General features: G+C 36.6%; 1 protein-coding gene across 3 annotated transcripts; it reads right to left on the bottom strand.

The window, feature by feature from the left end:
- Window positions 1-834: 834 nt before the first annotated feature.
- On the bottom strand, window positions 835-21360 carry LOC132044066 (sister-chromatid cohesion protein 3). 3 transcript variants are annotated; one of them, XR_009412019.1, is made up of 24 exons: window positions 21225-21360; window positions 21064-21142; window positions 20799-20979; window positions 18511-18623; window positions 18292-18384; window positions 17693-17856; window positions 17374-17610; window positions 17140-17284; window positions 16865-17043; window positions 16619-16761; window positions 16411-16538; window positions 15830-16003; window positions 14638-14799; window positions 14354-14554; window positions 14133-14270; window positions 13865-14059; window positions 13596-13740; window positions 12522-12628; window positions 12199-12336; window positions 11209-11471; window positions 9572-9696; window positions 9177-9275; window positions 8930-9063; window positions 3428-3567 (listed from the first exon to the last, which is right to left on the bottom strand). XR_009412019.1 is itself a non-coding variant. In XM_059434555.1 (22 exons), exons 2-22 carry the CDS (start codon window positions 21091-21093, stop codon window positions 3338-3340), a joined length of 3291 nt encoding a protein of 1096 aa, XP_059290538.1. In that variant the 5' UTR covers window positions 21094-21142; window positions 21225-21360; the 3' UTR covers window positions 3019-3337. The 3 variants fall into 3 exon arrangements, 1 of the variants encoding a protein (XP_059290538.1); XR_009412018.1 differs by lacking the exons at window positions 8930-9063; window positions 9177-9275 and adding an exon at window positions 835-2954 and having other exon boundaries at window positions 3277-3567; XM_059434555.1 differs by lacking the exons at window positions 8930-9063; window positions 9177-9275 and having other exon boundaries at window positions 3019-3567.
- Between the last annotated feature and the right edge of the window lie 200 nt (window positions 21361-21560).

Here is a 21560-nt window from a genome sequence, read left to right as displayed (position 1 = left end):
TTCGGGTTTAGACATTGTCATTCTTTAATTAGTTTTGCATCTAAAGGTATGTCTTGGCCTTGTCCCGTTAGTAGATTTTCCGGTCGGACTCATGATAGAGGTTTCATAGACTAGACAAGTCACCATGTGATGTCGACATTCGAGTCGGATAGCCATTTTGGCTCATTCATGTTATTTCCGCATTCATGTTTAAACAAGTATTTTCATTAAGTATTATGACTTACTACGTTTTATAAAGACGCATCATGTATTCACGTTGTATTCCGCTCATGTTATGCCTCATGAGGATTCAAAGAAGCCATGTGGTTCGCTCGGTCACATGCAGTAAGGCACCGAGTGCCGTGTTTCGCCTGCGCCATGTTCTAAGGCGTGACAAATGATAGCTTAAATTCAGGAATTGCAGATGAATTCGAGAATCTCAAGACTGGACAGGAAAGTTACAGAGACTTTCGAGTGGATCAATCAATTCGAGAATAGAGAAGAAGAAAAAGAACTAACTCGACTTGCTGACGTGGCTAATCATAACTACTTTTAACTAACTGAACAACTGGCCACAATAATACAATTAATCCCAATTTCGTGTATCGCTTGACTACACTTTCTTCTTCTTGTTGGTCAATTATTACTTGCATTCGTAACTTTTATCCTGTATTTCAATCTTATTACGTCCTTAACTTTTAGCTCAAATGCGTCTCATAATGATTGGCTATTAAAGGCGCAAATCGATTTCTTTGGTCTCCTTCCTCACTCAGAACTTACAAATTGTCCACAAAAGTACTAATAATAATTTTACTAGCAAAAAAGTAGTAGCAACAGATATCAAAAGCAAGAAGAAGCATATCAACGTAACTTCATAGCAACGATATAGATTGTATTCCACTAGGAACATAGATGGTACAACGATAAATGGCTTAGCCATAAAAGAAGAAACATCATTACAAGCGGAAGACGATACCAAATTTTTTTAAGACAATACCACATATATATAGATACAAGCAAGACAATTCACAAGATCAGATAACACAAGCTGGGAGGTCTGAAATTGAAATAATATATATATATATATATATATATATATATCAATTCATGGCTTTCATGGCTTCCCTGGCAATTCTGGGATTTCCGGAATTGGCAAAGATGGCAATTCAGGTTTCGGCAGTATTGGCAGCTCGGGTTTCGGAATTTCAGGCAGTTCAGGTTTTTGAATTTCAGGCAATTCAGGCTTAGGTAGAGTTGGGATTTCAGGGAGATTTGGCAATTCAGGATCAGGCAAGGTTATTTCAAGAAGATGGCGTGCTTTGGCTTGAATCATGTAGCTGCTGCTTGATGACAGAGTGATAATTAGTAATAAGAAAAGAGATGGATAGTGGTGATAACCCATTGCTGAAGATGTCTAGCGTTCAAAGATCTAATATGCTTGTGCCTTATTATTCATTTTGGACAAGTTTATATAGAGAGGTAATATGGAGAATAGGAAGGGAAATATGGATGCGGTTGGTGTTTGGCAGGAAAATCTTTCGTTAGTTCAACTTCTCAACAGTATAATTTGAAGTATCAATTACATTTTTAATATCTTACATAGATCTTGCTATACAAGAGGCATACCAAAGTTGTTCTACTTGTTGTCTCAGCATCCTTAAATTCGTGGCATATCAAGATCGTAGGTAATGGAGTAATATATATCAAAAGGGTATAATCAGCTAAGTGCAGCAGGTTTAGCCACACTGATTGCACCAACCAAAAAAAAAAAACAAAAAAAAAAAAGGAAATCGTAATCACTCAAAACAAATAAATGGTATTTTCTCTTCGTAAACTAAACTTGCCCCTCGTCAGTAATTTAAGTGGTTTACAAATGGATTTATAATGCCCATGGGCTACTCTTGCCGTTGCCTTAATATTTTAGATTGGATGTTCCAATTTTTTAATAAGCCTCAACAGTCTCCAAGTTGATATTGAACCAAAAAGAAAAAATACCAGACCGCAGTTTCTTCAATGTGGCAACTGCTTATACTCTTCCTCTTTTTTCCAGTAAAACTAAAGATAAAAAGGGATAGGTATATGAATTAGAGTAATTCTGGTCTAAACTTTAGAATCTCACTTCCCAGAAACCGAGTAAATGTAGAGTTGGAAGTTTTCACACAAGAAGCCTAGTTTACTCTAATAATGGATATAACTGTTGAGTAGCATTACGAAGGTGGTATGCCTGACCATTGGAATTGGACCAATTGGGTGATTCCACTTTAATTTCAGCCATATAATCGATACTTTAATTATGCAATGCCATCACTGCATCTTTAAATTTAAAATGTGTAGAACTAATAGTACTCCCACCGTCCCAAATTATGCGAAGGTGTTTAATTAAACATGGAGTTTAAGAATAAAAGAAAAACTTTTAAAACTTATGATCCAAATAAGCCATAGAAATTTATTTCGCTATAAATCATCTCATTAAGCGTAAAATGAAAAGTTCAAAATTAAATTCTTACTAAATATAGAAAGGTTACTAAAAAAGAAAAAAGGTCACATAAATTGGGACAGACGAAGTAACTTGTAATCACACTTCGGGTAGTAAATGATAAGAAACGTTGATCCTGTTTTTGATTATTTTGCATTTCTCCTACATGAAGCTTCTTTACATCTCTCTTCCGTCAAAAAAAAAAAAAAAATCTCAATTTAGCAGTTACTAGCCACTACACATTTTCCAAATAATTATCCTGAAAAATAATACCTTCGCAAATCCACAACGAATTGAAACTGACAAAAAGAAATTGCAAATATAGCTACTTCAAAAAAGAAAAAAGAAAAAAAAGATATGAGACTGACAACATGACCTATTAAATACTCAAGGCTGCACCCTAAGGTGTACTTCAACAAAGGCTTCCTCAAACTAGTATGGTTCCCGAGGAACTTGTTTGCTCATGATGACAGAGAAAAGTCTTCTAAGATTTGATAACCTGGAAATCAAATGGAATTTACTTCAGCTGTCAATTCCAGATTAAAAGATGAATACGTGCAGCCTTAGATCAACAGGCTTCATTAAGACTGTAAGTTTGTCTCAGATAGAATCAAAGCCTAGATAATACATTAAAAGATGAACATATGCCCGAAAGCTCCTATCCCAACTAACAGATGTCAAGAATAAGAAAAGCAATGTACAAGAAACCTACTTGAAAAAACCCTATGGAAATTGAGTAAACATGAAACCAGTGCCTAAGCTGATCTTTCTGTTAATTAGATCTCTTTTCTGGTCTCAAATTGTCAATCAATAAGTAATACCTGATGTTTTGGAACAGGACCAGCCTAAACACAGACCAGAATGACCAGTTCTCACATGGACTCAGCTATCTCTTGATATCTTCAGAGACCTTAGCTTGGATGATGACTTAATAGAATGTATTAGAGGGACCTCTTCGTCATCTTGTTTTTCTTCATCTGCCTCCTGCTCAGATCCACTGATTGATTCCTCGTCTTCACTAGAGTTGTGCTCGTCAAATAGTTTTTTTCCTTGAAGGTTCTGCTTCTTAGGAGGACGACCTCGACGTCTCACAGCTGTACCTTCCTTATCATCTATAAAAGAACTCACATTAGCAGTCAATTCGAACAGATCCTATCATTGTACAAATCATAAGTACTGGGTTGTTATGACATTAGTCCATAGGACCAATCGACATGATACCAAGCAAAAGTCTTTGACACCAAAATATCCACCCTGTTCGAAGTATAAACTTCTCCACTACCCTAATTAAATTCTGCACAGGCTATTTTTATTTTTATTTTTATTTTTCTTTTTGGAGATCTAATATGAGATGTATAAAAGCCCACTCTGCCCGTCGTATCTGACTTCATTACCTTAATTTCTGCAAGCTTCGCACAGGCTACTGACAAAACTTCGTTCCACAACACAATTATGGTGAGCGGGGTAAGAAATTAACAAAAAATTCTGACAGTCGCCTAGTAAGGGATGTTAAGAATTAGGAAAGTATTAATACGGCAACAACCCATTTTTATAGGGAATTTTTCAAAATATACAGCCCAACACAACACTTGATCTTAGCCGAAAGGCTGAGAGAGGCATCCAACACAACACTTTGTGCCCATGTAACCATATTTTGCAGTTTAGACCTCCCACCAGCAACAGGTACCAGTATACAACATTATACATTATCATACAGTATTTATACACCTATGTAAAAAAATTATCTATGTTGTATAAAAGCAATATATAAAAGTATATCTACCTTGTATAAAAGTGTAATAACGTATAAGTGCATAGCACGTCGCTAGCTACAGAGACTTAACTTCTTCTGCTTTTTCAGTTGCAATTCTTGTTCAAAACCAGTAAATCTCAACCAAAAATTTTGTTGACTACCTCCGTAAACTATTTCCAACAAGTCTAAACAACATCCACTCCAAATTTCACAAACAAAAATTTTGTTGACTACCTCCTTAAACTATTTCCAACAAGTCTAAACAACATCCACTCCAAATTTCACAAACATATTTGAAATTCAAACTCATTTTCTTCAAGCTTGTTCAACAAAGGTGGTTACCTTTCTAATCTAATTTTCACCACCTAGATCTTACAAAATCAGTACTCTAACTAGGATTTGAACTTCAAAAAACAACAAATTAAGTTTGTCAATAACAATCAAGAGGCGATTGGGTTGAAGAAGAGAAAAAAGGAAGGTGACCGAACTTTCAAATTATATACAATATTGGCCGATCTTATTCGACGAATTGCTAGGAACTGTGACATCAAGTTGATCTGATTATACATAGGAGAGTTGGAGAAAATGAAACGGGATTTATGTTGATATTTTTACATGACAGAGGCTGAGGAAACTACTTCCCACCTCTTCCAATGCTGGATAGATTTCGCATGGGATAGCGTCTTTAGCTAGACTGGAATTAGTGGACGATGTCATAAAAAAATTAGAGTTAAAATTAACTTGGGCCTCCCATCCTATCTTTTCAGATGCAAGTGGAAAGAAAGAAATAGTAGGGCTTTTGAAGGCCTTCAACAGAAAACCCATCCGTAACCTTTCTGCATCCCTACTTATAGACACACCTGAGTTTGGAAGACACAGACAGTGTTATGCAAATCAAGTCTCGTGCAGCTTGAATACTCCAAAAAAGGATCATTTCATAATGCTTAAGTATCAAAGAAATCTTGACAGTAATTTTGTATTTTATCAATTTTGTATAAAAGTGCAATAACGTATAAGTGCATAGCACGTAGAGACTTAACTTCTTCTGCTTTTTCAGTTGCAATTCTTGTTCAAAACCAGTAAAATCTCAACCAAAAAATTTGTTGACTACCTCCTTAAACTATTTCCAACAAGTCTAAACAACATCCACTCCAAATTTCACAAACATATTTGAAATTCAAACTCATTTTCTTCAAGCTTGTTCAACAAAGGTGGTTACCTTTCTAATCTAATTTTCACCACCTAAATCTTACAAAATCAGTACTCTAACTAGGATTTGAACTTCAAAAAACAACAAATTAAGTTTGTCAATAACAATCAAGAGGCAATTGGGTTGAAGAAGAGAAAAAAGGAAGGTGACCGAACTTTCAAATTATATACAATATTGGCCAATCTTATTCGACGAATTGCTAGGAACTGTGACATCAAGTTGATCTGATTATACATAGGAGAGTAGGAGAAAATGAAACGGGATTTATGTTGATATTTTTACATGACAGAGGGCTGAGGAAACTACTTCCCACCTCTTCCAATGCTGGATAGATTTCGCATGGGATAGCGTCTTTAGCTAGACTGGAATTAGTGGACGATGTCATAAAAAAATTAGAGTTAAAATTAACTTGGGCCTCCCATTCTATCTTTTCAGATGCAAGTGGAAAGAAAGAAATAGTAGGGCTTTTGAAGGCCTTCATCAGAAAACCCATCCGTAACCTTTTTGCATCCCTACTTATAGACACACCTGAGTTTGGAAGACACAGACAGTGTTATGCAAATCAAGTCTCGTGCTGCTTGAATACTCCAAAAAAGGATCATTTCATAATGCTTAAGTATCAAAGAAAGCTTGACAGTAATTTTGTATTTTATCAGTTCAGAAATGCGTCCATTTCATTGATTCAATAAATTGGCCCAATAAACAGATATAATATACCAAGCAACAGATGATCAACACAATTAAAGCTCATTTAAGCTTTACTTTATAACTATTAAACGAAGGTTCAACAGCATTTTAAAACTAATTCAGGATTCAGACCAAATCTGCACATCCTAATTTTAAATTTGCTTGTACACCCCACTTATGCTCAAGCTAATATCACGGACATCTTTTCAGCGTGTTTGGCCTATAGAAGAGTTGTCCTCCTGAAAACAACCCAACTGCTTACTAAAACAAAAAAACTAACCACTTGTTATTCAAAAACAAATGGAAGAATATGGAAAACGAAAAAAAGACTTATTTGACAAACAATGGGCCACAGTAAGGCCCACTATCCAAAAAAGTGGTTGCTTCTAAATTCCCTTTTCAAGTTTTTAGCAAATTGAAATTTGGCCAACTATTTTATTTCCAACAAAATCTTTTTCTCCCTCAACAAAATAATATCCAGAAATACATTTAGGGGTCATTTGGTTCGCATATTAGTTATTTAAAACTATGCGCCAGTTAGGAGGTGCGAGAGGTTGGCGGAGTTAGGAGAGGTAGTTATTTAGGAATATGAAGAGGTGTGAGGATGCGCCAGTTAGGAGGTGCAAGGGGTTGGCAGTAGCAGGAGTTAGGAGAGGTAGAGGTAGGCCGAAAAAGAACTGGGGGAGAGGCTGACTGAGGACATGACCTTAGATAGGAAGATTTGGAGGACGAGGATTTTAAGGTAGAAGGTTAATATGTGTTGAGTTTTGTCGCACTTTGTGTGGGAGAGGTAGGGGCTAGCCTCCTCATCTCCTCTTCTCCTTTTTTTAGTAGTATTATTTAGGTATCGCGTAGTTCCTTACTCTACAATGTGTATTACTGTGTGTTGCTTCATTTGTTTTGTATCTTGATATCGCCAAAAAATATTTTCCAAATATTAAAAAGAAGATATTTTGCTGTCTTATTTTCCTTGCAATCTTGTATCGACTACATTTCTTTTGAGCTGAGGGTCCATCGGAAACAGCCTCTCTACCCCCACAAAGGTAAAGGTAAGGTCTGCGTACATCCTACCCTCCCTAGACCCCACTTGTGGGATTACACCGGGTATGTCGTTATAAGTTATGCAGGAATTATAATGCAAGGATTTTTTACGTGCTGAATCATAATGAAGGATGTAAAGAAATCGATTTGGGGTCTAACTCGACCCCAAAAGCTAGCTTACGAGGTGATGATTTCCAAAACCAAAGAACGAAACCAATTGCATCCCAAAACCTATGTGGGACAAATTCAACATCCCTGCACACCTAGGCCTACCAACTAGAGCGTTGACAACATACGATGGGGCCCAACATCAAGTAAACCAAGAATTTGGATGGATCTAGCTCTGATACCATGTAAACTAACGTGGTACTTCAGGAGATCTTCCAAAACCAATTACTTTCGGCGAGATTGATCATTGTCACTGGGATTTTCCTGCTTGATCTGATATAACGTAAAAAAGTGGATCTTGGGCCTAACTCAATCACAAAAGTTAGCACATGAAATGAGGATCGCCCACACCATATAAAGAAACCCATTTGACATCCCACAACCGATGCGAGTTAAACTCAATAAAGGGATCGTTACACAGTGAATAATAACATAGAAATTTTTAGGCAATTAATAATAATACATGAAATGTTATGGAAGACTATTTACTTTAAGGGCATCCATATTACCAATACACGTATTCTTATTCTACATTATCCCGCATAACTTAAGGCATGTATTGTTTAATACGCAAATCAAACGCTATATAAAGTTATGCATAGATCATATTTTTTATACGGCCAACCCAGCACTGCATTAGTTATTCGGGAACAAATTTTCCTAATCCTTCCAACCAGACATTGTGATACTCTATGGAATTTAACGCTGGGATTGTTCGCCTAATCCCTCAAATCAAGCGAGCACTAGTTACATCCAAACATATCTAATCGGCTTTAATCTATCGATTACACAAACATAAAGATTAGGTGACCTTGTTTCCAGAGGATAAACCCAGCCCAATTCTCGCAAAACAAAATTCAAACAATCACATTTATTTGCAAAGAACAACAACCAATTCTTCCAGAACTAAGAAAATAAATTAAACAAGTTTCTAATCCAATCACAACCTTTGAACTTTTCCTGACCCTTGACATGATTAGCTTTACCTCTATCAAGGAAAAGCAACATAAAATTGGTAAAAACGGGAAAAACAAAAAAGACACCCAACATGAAGACTTCTAAAGTTGATTTAGATTTCAAACCTAGCTTTTGAACTAATGCTCAGCTCAATTATTCTCATTTGTACACACATACCCAAGTGACTTCATTTTATTTTAAGGACATTCTAGAACTTGGTAGAACACAAATGAGATGATCTTATTTACCAATAGGTTTAAGTTATATTCTAGAGCTCATGGAGAAAAATGACATTGCCCCCACTAAAAATAGGAATTTGCCAATATTTTTACGACAGTTGAACTAGCAGATACCAATAGGTTTAAGCTACTATATTCTAGAGCTCATGGAGAACAATGACATTGCCCCCACTAAAATAGGAATTTGCCAGTATTTTTACGACGCTTGAAGTAGCAGATACACTTGCATTAGGCACAATCGATGTTAATTACAAGTTTGTTTAGTGTGTTCAGGAATTTGTTCGTAGAGTACAGTATAAGTGTGAAATAACGAGAACTAGTTTTTTTTTTTTTTTTTTTTTGGGGTCAGAAAACCCTAAGTTGTCTTAACTGAAAACAATCGGATGTTCATTTGGCATGAGAAGCCTACGAGCCCTTACTTGATGTCTGCGCTAACTGCCCTATAGCTGGTGAATCATAGGAATGGTCCATTTAGGCGGGTCAGGGCTTGGCTTGACCCTGTGTTCTCCCGGGTTGGAGGCGAGAATTTGAAAGTGAATCATTCAGTGGTGGGCTGTTCGTAGAAAGACAATTATTCAGTATTAGAATGCAACGTGTCAAAGTAGAGCGTAATGAATTCATATTCCGAGCCTTGCTACTTAGGGACTGAGGCAGTATTGTTGTTACCTAATGTGACACACAACAGGATTGGCGTAATCACTTCCCAGTTTCACTCCTTTCCTTCACTGACCATCTCAAGATGACAGGAAGTTAACAGCATCATACCTAATTTTTAGTCAAACCACCTCTCTTAAGTTTTTGACAAACCGCCACACAGTTAGACATTATACGCATGTGATTACAACAGTCTCCTCTTTCACAGCCAAAAAAGGAAAAGAAAAGAAGTCATTCGGAGGTAAACCCAAAACGAACTCACTGAAACCAGAGCTGTGTAATAGGACTGAGAAACAAACAAGAATAACTCGCAAATTAAAGAAGTGCACGGTATAAAAAGGGAGCAAGAATGGAGAAGCAAAATTACACCAAGAGACAAATTCAGAAAATTGAAAGCATAGGTATACCTTGTAAACCTTCACCCTTTACATACTTCGCACGGACCGTGTCTACAAATATATGATAGGGTCTCCAGCCGCTCGGATCTTCATCTGTGTTAACATTTTCAGTTCTTTTCTCGACACCTTTCAAGCTGATCATATGAAAGTTGAGTTGATAGTCTGTAAGCTATGACACTTATAATAACAAGAAAATAGCATCGAAAGATTAAATTATAACAAGACAGGGTTGCTTAGGCAGCTCTCTCAAGGACAACTTAAAAGACAATGAAAGAAAGCTAAAATGAGAAAAGCTATACAATATTCACCACTGACATGTCCAAGCAAGAAATTATGTCCAATGAGACAGCTATAGCTGAGCATTAGTAAAGTTTCATTGATTTCTTTGAGACACATTGAGAGTCGCAAAAGTATGAACCTCCTATTATCCTTGATTTCGGACACCAGTAACGCAGTAGGTCTTGCATAGGTTAACATGGTACACCCCTGAAGTTCTTGTAGGCCGTTGCTTCCATTTTCACTAACGGACCAGGACAGTTGAAAGTGAGATGCACAGAAGAACGAACTCTTCCAATAAACTCGTCTTATCATAGATTATTTGAGAAGAGAGGGCATCTTTTGCCCATTTTCGTGGTATTGGTTCCTAGAGGCACCTAAAAGGTTTGCTTCTTCCTTGGCCATTCTTACAGCTGAGAAATTTGGGGAAATGGAAGAATGAAGATAGATCACATCTACTGGTGCTTTATGTTCAAGAAGTAATGATAAGATGCAAATCACTTGTGATTTTACTGTAATATCGCATGCTGATTATGAAACACTGTGGAATATGTTTGGCACCAGATGGGGGACACCGGCTACTATCAAAGGCTTGAGTTGGGAATTCAAGAGGAAAAGGTGTAGAGTGTGGAAATGGCTCCTCTGGCACTTACGCGGCTAATAAGGAAAGAAAAAAAACAGGCTTAAGAAGTTAACAATCAGAAAATAGGCTGAAATTAAACTCTTTTTGCATATCAGAGGATCATTAATATTTTTGTAAGTTGAAGAAGTTAACAATAAAAAACTCCTATGTGCATATCAAGAGGATCTGTTTTTTATTTCTCTTCTTGATCAGGCATATCAAGAGCATCATTTATAATTTTGTAAGTTTTCTGAGCAGATATGTGTTTCCAGTTGGCAATAAAGATTAGGTAATTTTAGTAGAAATTAATGTTTTTATTGTGAACCTCTACTTCCGCATAGTACTTGTGCACGGTATATCCCTTCCATCATATCAACAAAAAAACTTCATATTTTTCAAACAAAAAAATAAAAAAGAAAAGTTTCTGCCATGGAAGCCTGCCACAATCACCACAGCCAAGCCCCAGAATCCCACCAGAATGTCTCAATTCTCAAGCAAATATCTAACCAACCCACATCTAAATCCCACCCTGGAATCAAGCCAAATACATAGTGTCGAAGCTTCTTCAATACCTAAAAATCCAAGGAACATGCGAAGATACTCCCTTGTTCTCTCAAGTTGTTACACACTAGGGCGCACACACAATTTCAAGAAACGCCCTTGATAAATCATCTAACAGATTGGAGTCAGAATGTTAGCCTTTGATTATATGAGTAAAGATGGAAAGTGAAATAAAGTAAGCTCTTACATATCAATAATATCTGGAGGAGGAAGTTTGGATATGAAATGCAGCACAGCTCCATCCAAGAAAGATAGATGTTTTGGAGCATCTGTAAAGGCATAGTGAATGCCTCCTGTGACAATATTTAAACCATCTGACCGGTGCTTGTTTCTAGCAGCATTTCCAAATGTCTTAGCAAGCCGACTGGCAAGATCTTCACATTCATGAAAAGTCTTTCTCGCTGATTCGTCATCATCAGAGGAAAGTGCTAATAAGTATCGCTCATGGGCCTGTAAAACCAGAATCAAACATGCTCAGCTACTCCACAAGGAAAAGAGACACTATTTTTCTTCCAATACGACCTTGATTCCTTTCTGAATCTAACATGTATATGACTTTCTTTCCAAACAAAGAATCTAACATGTATACTTTCTTTCAGAAAAACTTTATTTATTCTGAATTATGTGGCTAGCTGAGTGAAAGCGGTAATAGCCACCAAAATAACCAGTAAGCAGCTGGGAGAAAGGCCACCACAAGAGCAGACAAGGACATTGATAGGCATCCTTTTTTATAAGCATGACGTTAGTCCATCCTAGCTCCTTGAATCATAACCACAACCAACTCAAACACACCCCATGAATATGAAAAATACACACAGGCAATATCTCAACAGGGAGCCTCGGAGCAACGGAAAAGTTGTCTTTGTGTGACCTATAGGCCACGGGTTCGAGCCGGGGAACCAGTCACTGATGTTTGGGTCAGGGTAGGCTGCCTACATACACCTCCTTGGAATGGGGCTCTCCCCAGACCCTATGTGAATGCTTCGTGCACCGAACTCCCCTTTTTTCTACCCAGACATCTCAGTCAACCAAACATTTCAACCATATGATTATCCAATTTTGAAATAAAACTTTTCTGCTGCAATTTCATCATCATTTACCAGAAATTGGAAGGCCGACCTGCCAACTGACCAAAATAAAGCGGAAATCATCTCAGTTAACAAGTAGCGACACTCACCCTTTTTAGTGCCTCTAGGAACAAACGTGCAACATCTGCACCTTTATTCCTTAACACGGTTAGCAAATGCTTAATGACCTCAGACACACTTGTCCCATGCATTGCAAGATGAGATATAATCTCTGGAGCAAGATATTCCTGTAGACATAGGTTACGGTGATAAAATATGTTAGCAGCTAATTAAGAAAATTAACGGTATCCTCCTAATCTTTGCATTCTAAATGATAGTGCAGTAATAACTTAAAGCATCGCCAAAAATCCATATCAAAAGTACAGGAATTAAGTACAAAAAAGTCCAACTATGAAAAGAGAATACACCTAACCTTAGGAACTGCGTCAACAGCAACCAACTTCCCAACAGCAATGATTACAGCATCTCGATTTGTCTCCTCAATATATTCCCTATTAGAATCTTCTTCTTCAGTCTCATCTGTATCCATGTTAGAAGATGAATGAAAGTCTAACAAGCATCCATCACGTGCAGAAAGAAATCCTTTCTGGGATTGAATGGATAAGTTATGGTGGAGGATGTTCTGGAAGCTGAAAACACTTTTTTTGGTTACGTTAAAGCCGCTGTTATTCTTTCATTGACACCTCTGGATGGACAGTGGAGATCTATCTATTTTCCACTACTCAAAGGGATACTGATGAACTACTTCTGCCTACAGATTAGGTGCTCAAGTTTTTGCAGCATCTCTTTTTTTACTTTATATAAATAAAATTTCTGCATGCATCTTCACTGCTTCATAACGTAAGATTGCATACATTGCAAAGAAGGGAAGTAAAACAGTTCTTTTCCTGCTGCATTTGGTTGTGTTGGGTGCGGAGTGTACATCTTTAGTTTCTTAATAATCTATTTCCATCAAACAAATGAAAGCTAGATCCTTATCTGAGAAGTAATGCTAGAAAAAAGATGCACAAAATGGTTTCTTTTTGGAAATCAAGCTCCACACCATGAATTTAACAAAAATAAAAATCAATGCGCAACAACACATTCCTTCATTTAAGATATAACATGAGGAAACGAATGACTTCAATAAAAGTATACATTTAGCACACAAGTTCATGTGACTGCTCAAGCACCAAAGTGTATTCATAGTTTACATCTAAACACAAGATTTATCTAAAATTGAAACAATTAAACTTAGCATAGGGCTTTAATTGCCACCTAACAAGTCCAGACTACATGGCTTGCCAATTCTAATTCCAGTTTCTTTAATAACTAAAGTGCTATGACGCATGATACTCAAAGTAATTGTTCTAGATGCAGGTTTGCTACAGTTGAAGATAAAACAATAGTGCTAGAGCCATACTATTATTCCACTATATAACAGTACGATGTGAGCTAGAGCTGCCACGCATTTAGAGAAAACAGTGAATGGGAGAGCCAAAACCACCTGGAATATGTAGTTGGCCTTCACTAAGCTTCCAGAACTTTTGAAGAATGGATTCATCTGGAGAGTACCCCAAAGCTTCTAGCTCCGTGGAAGCAAAGGTTGCTGTCCTGAACAGACACCATTGTTCTGATAAAATAACACATACCTAGCCAAAGAAAAGCAAACTCAATTAACCAAAAGAGAACATAGAAGGCACTAACAGGAAATAGCTGAACATAGATGTTTGGAAATTACACGGTCATATGTGGATATTTTAAAAAAATGCTTACCCTACATGCAAGTTGACTCGCACGAAGACCTCCCGGAGATTCAGTAGTCAAGAAGGACTCAAGTAGTTCAAACAAGGTACTGCGCTTGGAGATTAAGGAAGATATTGATTGCTCCGGGACTGTGCCAGAGTTTATGATAGAGTGTAGGCACCAGCAAACATGCAGATGCATGTTAAGAAGCAGAAATCCAATTACCTGAACAGTAAGTGAAAGAAGTTGTGTATTGGCAAGACTACAAAAGAGGTTATTCAAACTACGGTATACCCACCTCGTCATCAATACTTCTGAAGTTTTTAAGAGTCTCTGCAAAATCTTTATACAAGCTTTCAATGGAAATTTGCCTAGACAATTGAAGTTCATACAACCTTTTCAAGTTAACAAGCAGTGAATATTCATCATCACCATCCTGCGACAACAAAGTTCACACATTTATACGAAATGCACCAATGAAACACATAATTTCCCCTTCAATTTGTTAAGGGCACATACCGCAACTTCTTTCATTGCAGATTTAAGTTTGATAATGAGCTCATCTTCAATCCCCTTCAATTTGTTAAGGGCAAAGTCCTGTAATTCCCCTCGACTCTCAGTAGCACAGAAGTTCAGAGCTTTTACACAAGATCTCAGAGCTTCCTTCTCACCATGCTTGAAAAATGCCTCTTTCATCAGAATGACAGCAGATTTAAAATTCTGGAGAAGCAAAAGAAAGCAACTTACTTCGTATTGGCAATACCCTATATAATTCATTATTGTAAAAGGTTCCGCAAACGCACCTGATCTTGTCTTTTAAGAGAATAGAGCTCAAGGTTCATATGAACAATGATTTCAAGTAGATAGGGAATTTTTGCTTTGTCGGACATAAATTTGCGAAGAAGCAGCGGATAATTCCTCATCATAGCAACGGTTATATCACGCTTACAACTTTCAAACATTTCCTGGCAATTACAACATAAGCAGTCTAAAAATTCAGCATCCGGGAGTAGTATGGCTAAACAACACCAATATATTTGTCATTGAAAAAGAACAGTAAAGAATGAATCAATCTCAAATAATCTAAACCAATTCTGAACTTGAGGTAAAACTCAATGACTGCAAAAAATCAAAACCACAGCATCTAGATAATCATTCTGCATACAGCTTTGAACATAGAAGGGGAGCCTTAGAGAAACGGTAAAGTTGTCTCTGTGTGACCTACAGGTCACGGGTTCGAGCCGTGGAAGAAGCCACTAATGCTTGCATTAGGTTAGGCTGTCTACATCGCACCCCTTGGGGTACGGCCCTTCCCTGGATCCTGCTAACCCAGGATGCTTTGTGCACCGGGCTGCCCCTTTATACAGCTTTGAACATTGTTCCTACTAAGCAAAAAGAGTTACCGTCCCTGTTCCGTGGTACATGAAAATAATCAGACTGCGCACTGTATTATCCGACATAAGAAAAATAAAACGTCTTAATATCGTTAGAAAATGTAAAAAATGGTAACATGAAAATATATGAACTGGGCACGGAGTTTAAGAGAAATAGAAAGACTTTTGAAACTTGTGGTCTAAAACAAGCCTAAGAAATTTCTGTGGCTATAAATCATTTCATTAAGGATAAAATGGGAAGTTTAGAATCAAATTGTTACTAAATACAGAAAGATGTCATTCTTATAGGGACTGACTAAAAAGGAAAGAGTGTCACATAAATTGAGCCAGAGAGAAGGGTAAGTAATCAGTTATTTAGTAACCTAGATGAATGTATTTGAGGAACTGACCTGATTTAAGACAAGCATATAGTTTAAGAAAAGTTGTGGCACAAAGACTCTACTAAAACAGTACAGATCAACCAGATTGCAGAAATATCACCAACTTATTCTTTCACAAGAACTTTCTTGGAATCCATTCTCAAGTGTAAATGGTGAAGTTTGAAGCACAAGTATAACAATTTACTAAGAGAGTATCAACAGGAAGAACTAAAGAACCTCACCCTTTGTGCTTTAGTATAATATTGTTTTCTATTGTCACTAGCAGGAACAATCTTCTCTCCAATTGCCTTTCTAATTGACGCAGAAAGCAGTCGAATAAGGTTTGTCGCATCTACATCACTTAGTTCAGCTGACGGGTCTTCCTCCAAGAGCATAGACAGGATACGCTTCCAATCCTGTAAGGACATAATTTTCAAGTGACTATTTTCCTCTTCAACCACGGAAAACACCTAGGGCTCCAGGATAGGCAGGAGACCCTTCTAGAGTTTCCTATGATAAAATAGGATTATAACTGTCTAATCAATAAAAATAGAAAATGCCTATAAAGGCAAGTTGTGGGGAAATACTAGTCTGATCAAACTACAGATAATTTCATTACAGCATCACTACTAAAAATCATAGGGAAATACTGGTCAAATTCAGAAATCATACAGTAATTTATAACGTCTTTAAAACAAAATTGAGCCACTAGAAGTCTAGGCTCATGGAAAGTTATAGGGAAATAATACTCTAACCAAACTACAGATATCATATGGTAATAGCAGTTCCATTCTTAGATTAAAAGATAGTATACATAACATACTTTCATGGCATCCATATACTCCCAGATATCATCAATGACATACATACTCAGCATTTCGTCCTTTGAAAACTCCCCCAATATGCGCAGCAGTCTACTAAGATGAACCTCAGAAGAATCATTATTATCCCCTGGAATTTTTTTGTTATCAGTACAATTGTATTAATCAAGCAAATAGAAAGCACATGATGCAGAACAGTGTGATAAAAACCTGAACTAGATTGTGAACTGTTCAATCGCTGGGCAATCAGATTATCATACACTAGTGCTCCAATGGCACGCCTGATTTCCGGTGGATCATCAATTAGCAAATCATATAAAGAGCTTAATTCCTCCTCAGGAACAAGTTGATGTCTGCAAAAATATGGAATAACTTGATAAAAAAGCACATTTCAACAATCTGCTGGTAAAAATATTGAAAATGCAAAAGGTTTGCACTGTCAAGCATTAAATTTACCTTATCAGTTGTTTCACAAGTCCTATAGCACATACTGCCACAGAAATATCAACATCATCAGCAAGCTCGATCATCCTTTTATAAAACCTCTCAGTGAAAAGACCAAGAGATGGTACATTATCATCCACATCATAAAGATTCTGCAGTGCAAGAACTGATGCCTTCCTTACACCATCACTCTTAAGAGGGGGAAAATTAAGAGCCAAATGCATAGTTAGAATTTTCAAGTTTATCAGCTGAAGATTGAAGATAAAATCAAATTGACATCCACTTACTTTATCATTCAAAGTCCATCCTAGATATTTCAAATACAAATCCTGCAAAAACAGAGAGGGGTATGACAGGATCCAAACACCCAATGACTGTATGCATGCCATTCTGATATCAGGTTCAACATCTCGATAACGGTGCATAAATAGCCTACAAATTCAGCATACAAAAAGGAAAAACAAAATCAAGAGTGCTCCTCAAGTGAACAAAAATATGTATCATTAACGTAAGGTCCATACCCAGTAAATATCTTCCGCATCATCTCCTCTATTACTGTTATCTTTTCATGGGTCATGGATAATCTTTTATTTAGTGATTCAACTCGAGGCCCATCCACTTTCTTCTTCTTTTCAGCATTTAGTTGCCTCTGTGTGGTTTCCCGCTGCGCACCAAGTACTTTGGCAACGTGTATAAAGGATGTAACAAGTTGTAGCCCCATTAGTGAAGCAACCTGACGATATACTCTCGGAGGAGTGCTGAAATGCACGTTCACAAGATAATGAGCCAAAATACTATCTTGAATTTAGAAGTTAGAACACCTGAATACAAATAACTTACCATGATAGCGCAATCACATAATCCATGCACTTGTCAAACAAGAACTTATCAAAAAGTGGTCCATTTTCACATTCAGCAACCAAAGTATCCCAGAAGTAGACGAGGTTATCTTTGAAGTTCTTGAAGTCCTTCTTTTTTGAAGTTTGATAATCCTCAACTTCACCCTAATGTCGAAGGGATATTGAGTAAAATTAAAATTATACATCTATGCATGAATTTCCTGTTAACTGCATATTGAACTGACGCCAAATAATAACACCAACCAGAAAGTTCATGCTTAATCTATATTGAACTGACGCCATATAACATACTCCCTCCGTCCCAAACTCAAGTGTCTTACTTTCCTTTTGGTCTGTCCCAAAAAAAAGTGTCTCTTTCTATATTTAGTAAGTTGACAGTTCAAACATCCTACATGGCAATTTTATAACCACAAGATTCAAAGGACATTTTAGTACATTATACCCATCTTTTATTAGGACCACAAGATTCAAAAGTCTCTTTATTCCTTAAACTCCGTGCCTAGTCAAACTAAGACACTTAATTTGGGACAGACGGAGTATTAAATAAGGAAATATTATCAATATGATGGATGAATATACCTTCTTAGCCATGTTTACAAGAGCAACTACGACATCATCAACATCAGTTTGGTCCAAGAAATCTTCTTCAATATGATATTTTGCTCCACATGCCTGCAAAACCACAAATTTCCACCTATCACGTCACATCATCAAAATGGAACCTGTATATGGCTGATATGCAGAGATGGGGAAAAAAATAGTATGCAAGCTGAAAGAACATCCACATATTATCATTACCTCAAACATCATGCTCAAGAGTCCAGCCATTGCAGCTTTCTGATCCTTCTCATAGTGTTCCACCCAATGCTTGACCAGTGGAGGAATTTGTCTCCTATCACCTTTAACAACATCTGCAAATAAAGGAATGAACGTCCTATCATCAGTGTGTGCAAACCACCACAATAGTAATACACAAAATGGATTCAACAGAGAGAAGGTAAAATCTAATTAGAATCGAGTAATGAGGAATTGAAGCAAGCAAGCAGAAGAAAACAAAACTGACTAGTATAGCTTCTGATGGTTTCATGCCTTGAATAGGAAGTGTGTCAACTACAAAGAACAGGATTATTTGAATTGACATTTTTTTGGACCGGTAAGGTATAGTTGAAGTGACTTTTCATAGAGGAATCAGTATCTCCTATGGGATAATCACAGAAGGCCTTTGATTACAGCTATGCCAACTTCAAAGTGATACCATAGGTTTCATGATGATACACAATGCCCTTCTCTTATACTTGGGAAGTCACTGGTTGAATAGAAACATCAAATGGAGAAGGCAAGCTAGCTTCTTTGACCATTCCACTTTATTGAAACACTTTTACTTTTTTTTAAATCTAGAGCAGAATGAAAAATCATCAGGAAGTAACAGAATGAACCTAGAGGATCAAACAAGATTCCTCTTGTCCACATCCTCCATTGCATCCCAGGGCATCTGCTGCAAACTAAACATCTAGATGGATAAAGGCAAAATGTGCAGAAGTGAAAACACACCACGCAATTGGGCGGGAACTTAGAGTACAAAAACGTTTCCAAGAATTCCATAAAAGGAGATATAGAGGCAAAATAAGAACAATTAAAGCATCTTCTTCACCAACAGAAACGCCCATAATGATGAGTGTTTTACATTTGTCCAAAAATTCGTGGACAGGATTCGCATTTCAATCAATGGGTGGAAAATGAATGCAATAGTAAATCAAATTCTACCACTTGCTATTGTAGATTACAGAATTTTCAGACAGTTAAAAGAACAATTTTCCACAAGCAATTTCAAAGCTTTACAGACTCTCAAAGTCACTGCAAGTCAACATTAACCTAAAATTATCATAATGAAAATTACAGCACAATAGCCAAACTCAAAGATATAACTAACTCACGCTTTCAACTATAATTGAGTAGCACACCCTAGAAATTCCCATAGATTCTTGAAATACCAAAATTGAACTTAAATTGTCATAAATGAAAACTAAATAACATTGTCAAACTAGACAATCACAATCTCCATTCACGCTTTCAATCAATCGAGTAGCGAAAGCCTAATACTTCTCTAGTATCAACTTTCAAAATTAACCTGAAATTACCTTAATGAAAGCAACACAACATTAGCGAACTAAAAGACAATTCCATTTCCGCTTTCAACATAATCGACTAGTGTAAGCCTAAAATTTCTCTAGTCTCAAAATTTGAAATAAACCTGAAATTAAAAGAACAATACATAACACTAGGATAACTAGATGACCACAACTTCAATTCACGCTTTTAACATTATATAGTAGGGCAAGCCTAAAACTGTTCGTCTCAAAATTCAAAAATTAATCTGAAATTACCATAACAATACAAACTAGAAAACCATAACTTCAATTCATGCTTTAAACATAATTGAGTAGCAAAAGCCTAAATCTTCTCGAGTCTCGAAATTCAAAAACCAAACTGCAATTACCCCAATGAAACTTTCAGGACAGTATGTATACACACAGAAAGCCATAATTCCCACCCGCGCTTTCAACAATAACTGAGTAAGCCAAGCGTAAAATTTCTTAATATTCTGAAATTACCATAATAAAAACTAGAGAACATTAGCCCAACTAGAAGACCACAACTTCCATTCACGCTTTAACATAATAAAATTTCAGAAGGGTATGCAAACTAGAAGACCATAACTTCCATTGTGGTTTCACCAGTAATCGAGAAAACAAAGCCTAACCCGTTTGTCCATGAAAATTATTCACTTTTTTCCGGAATTTTTTCACTTTATTTGGAAATTAGCATTTGGCCATGAAAATTCCAAATACAACTTGAAGTTGTATTTGAAATTTGGAAAACAACTAAAACATAGTTTTCAGTTTTTTCACTTTCAGTATATTCAAACAACTAAATATGATTTGCAAAAACTATAAACAAACACAAGTCCAACTTCAAAAATTGCACCCAAACGCCTACTTATTAATTTCTATAGATTCTCAAATTCAAATTTAACAACAAAATTATAGTAGCAAAAGACTAAAAAGAGTAGACAAAATGTATAGTACCTATTAAACTGTGATGAGCATTTGTAGGAGCAGGAGCAGCAGTAGATGAAGTGCCTCCTCCTAAAGGCTTAGTGCGCTTAGGTCTAGCACGTGACTCTTCAAAATCATCAGACCATTCTTCTCTCTCTTCCTCATTCACATATTGTTCCTCAGTAACCCTAGTTTGAGCTCTAGTTCGTTTCTGTACACCATAATTAGGCCTCAATTTTTAACTTAAATCAGATGAACCACATAATTATAGTTGAAATTAAATAAACAAACTCACCGTACGGCGATTCGCTGGTTCCTCCTCCATGAACTGCTCTGACTATAACCCTTACAAACCGAAGCAAAAACGGTGAATTCTACAGATGAAAGAGGGAGCTAAAATTAGAATAACGGTGAGAAAATGCACAGATTTGTCGTATCGTATAGCGTACTGCTTACACTTGTGTGGCCTTTTTACTGGAAAAGGACCGCCAAATTGAAAATGTCAATGATATGCTTCTCTTTTGCCAATATAAATTCCCTCCATTTCACAAACTTATGCTATGGCTTAATACATAAGCCCCCCCCCCCCCCCAACCAACCACGGCCACCCACTACACACGCTCCACTTGTTAGGTGTAGGGATGTTATTATTTCTAAACTACTTACAATATTCTCCATTATTATTATTATTATTATTATTATTATATATTATATTATTATATTATATTATATTATTATTATTTCATATTATATTATTATTATTTCTATTCTAAACCACAATATTCTTCACGC

The sequence above is a fragment of the Lycium ferocissimum genome, unplaced genomic scaffold, assembly GCF_029784015.1.
Source record: "Lycium ferocissimum isolate CSIRO_LF1 unplaced genomic scaffold, AGI_CSIRO_Lferr_CH_V1 ctg3459, whole genome shotgun sequence".
In the NCBI taxonomy this organism is placed as follows: domain Eukaryota; kingdom Viridiplantae; phylum Streptophyta; class Magnoliopsida; order Solanales; family Solanaceae; genus Lycium; species Lycium ferocissimum.
Note: the sequence above shows the minus strand (reverse complement) of the source record. Positions and strands in the feature narration are given on the sequence as shown.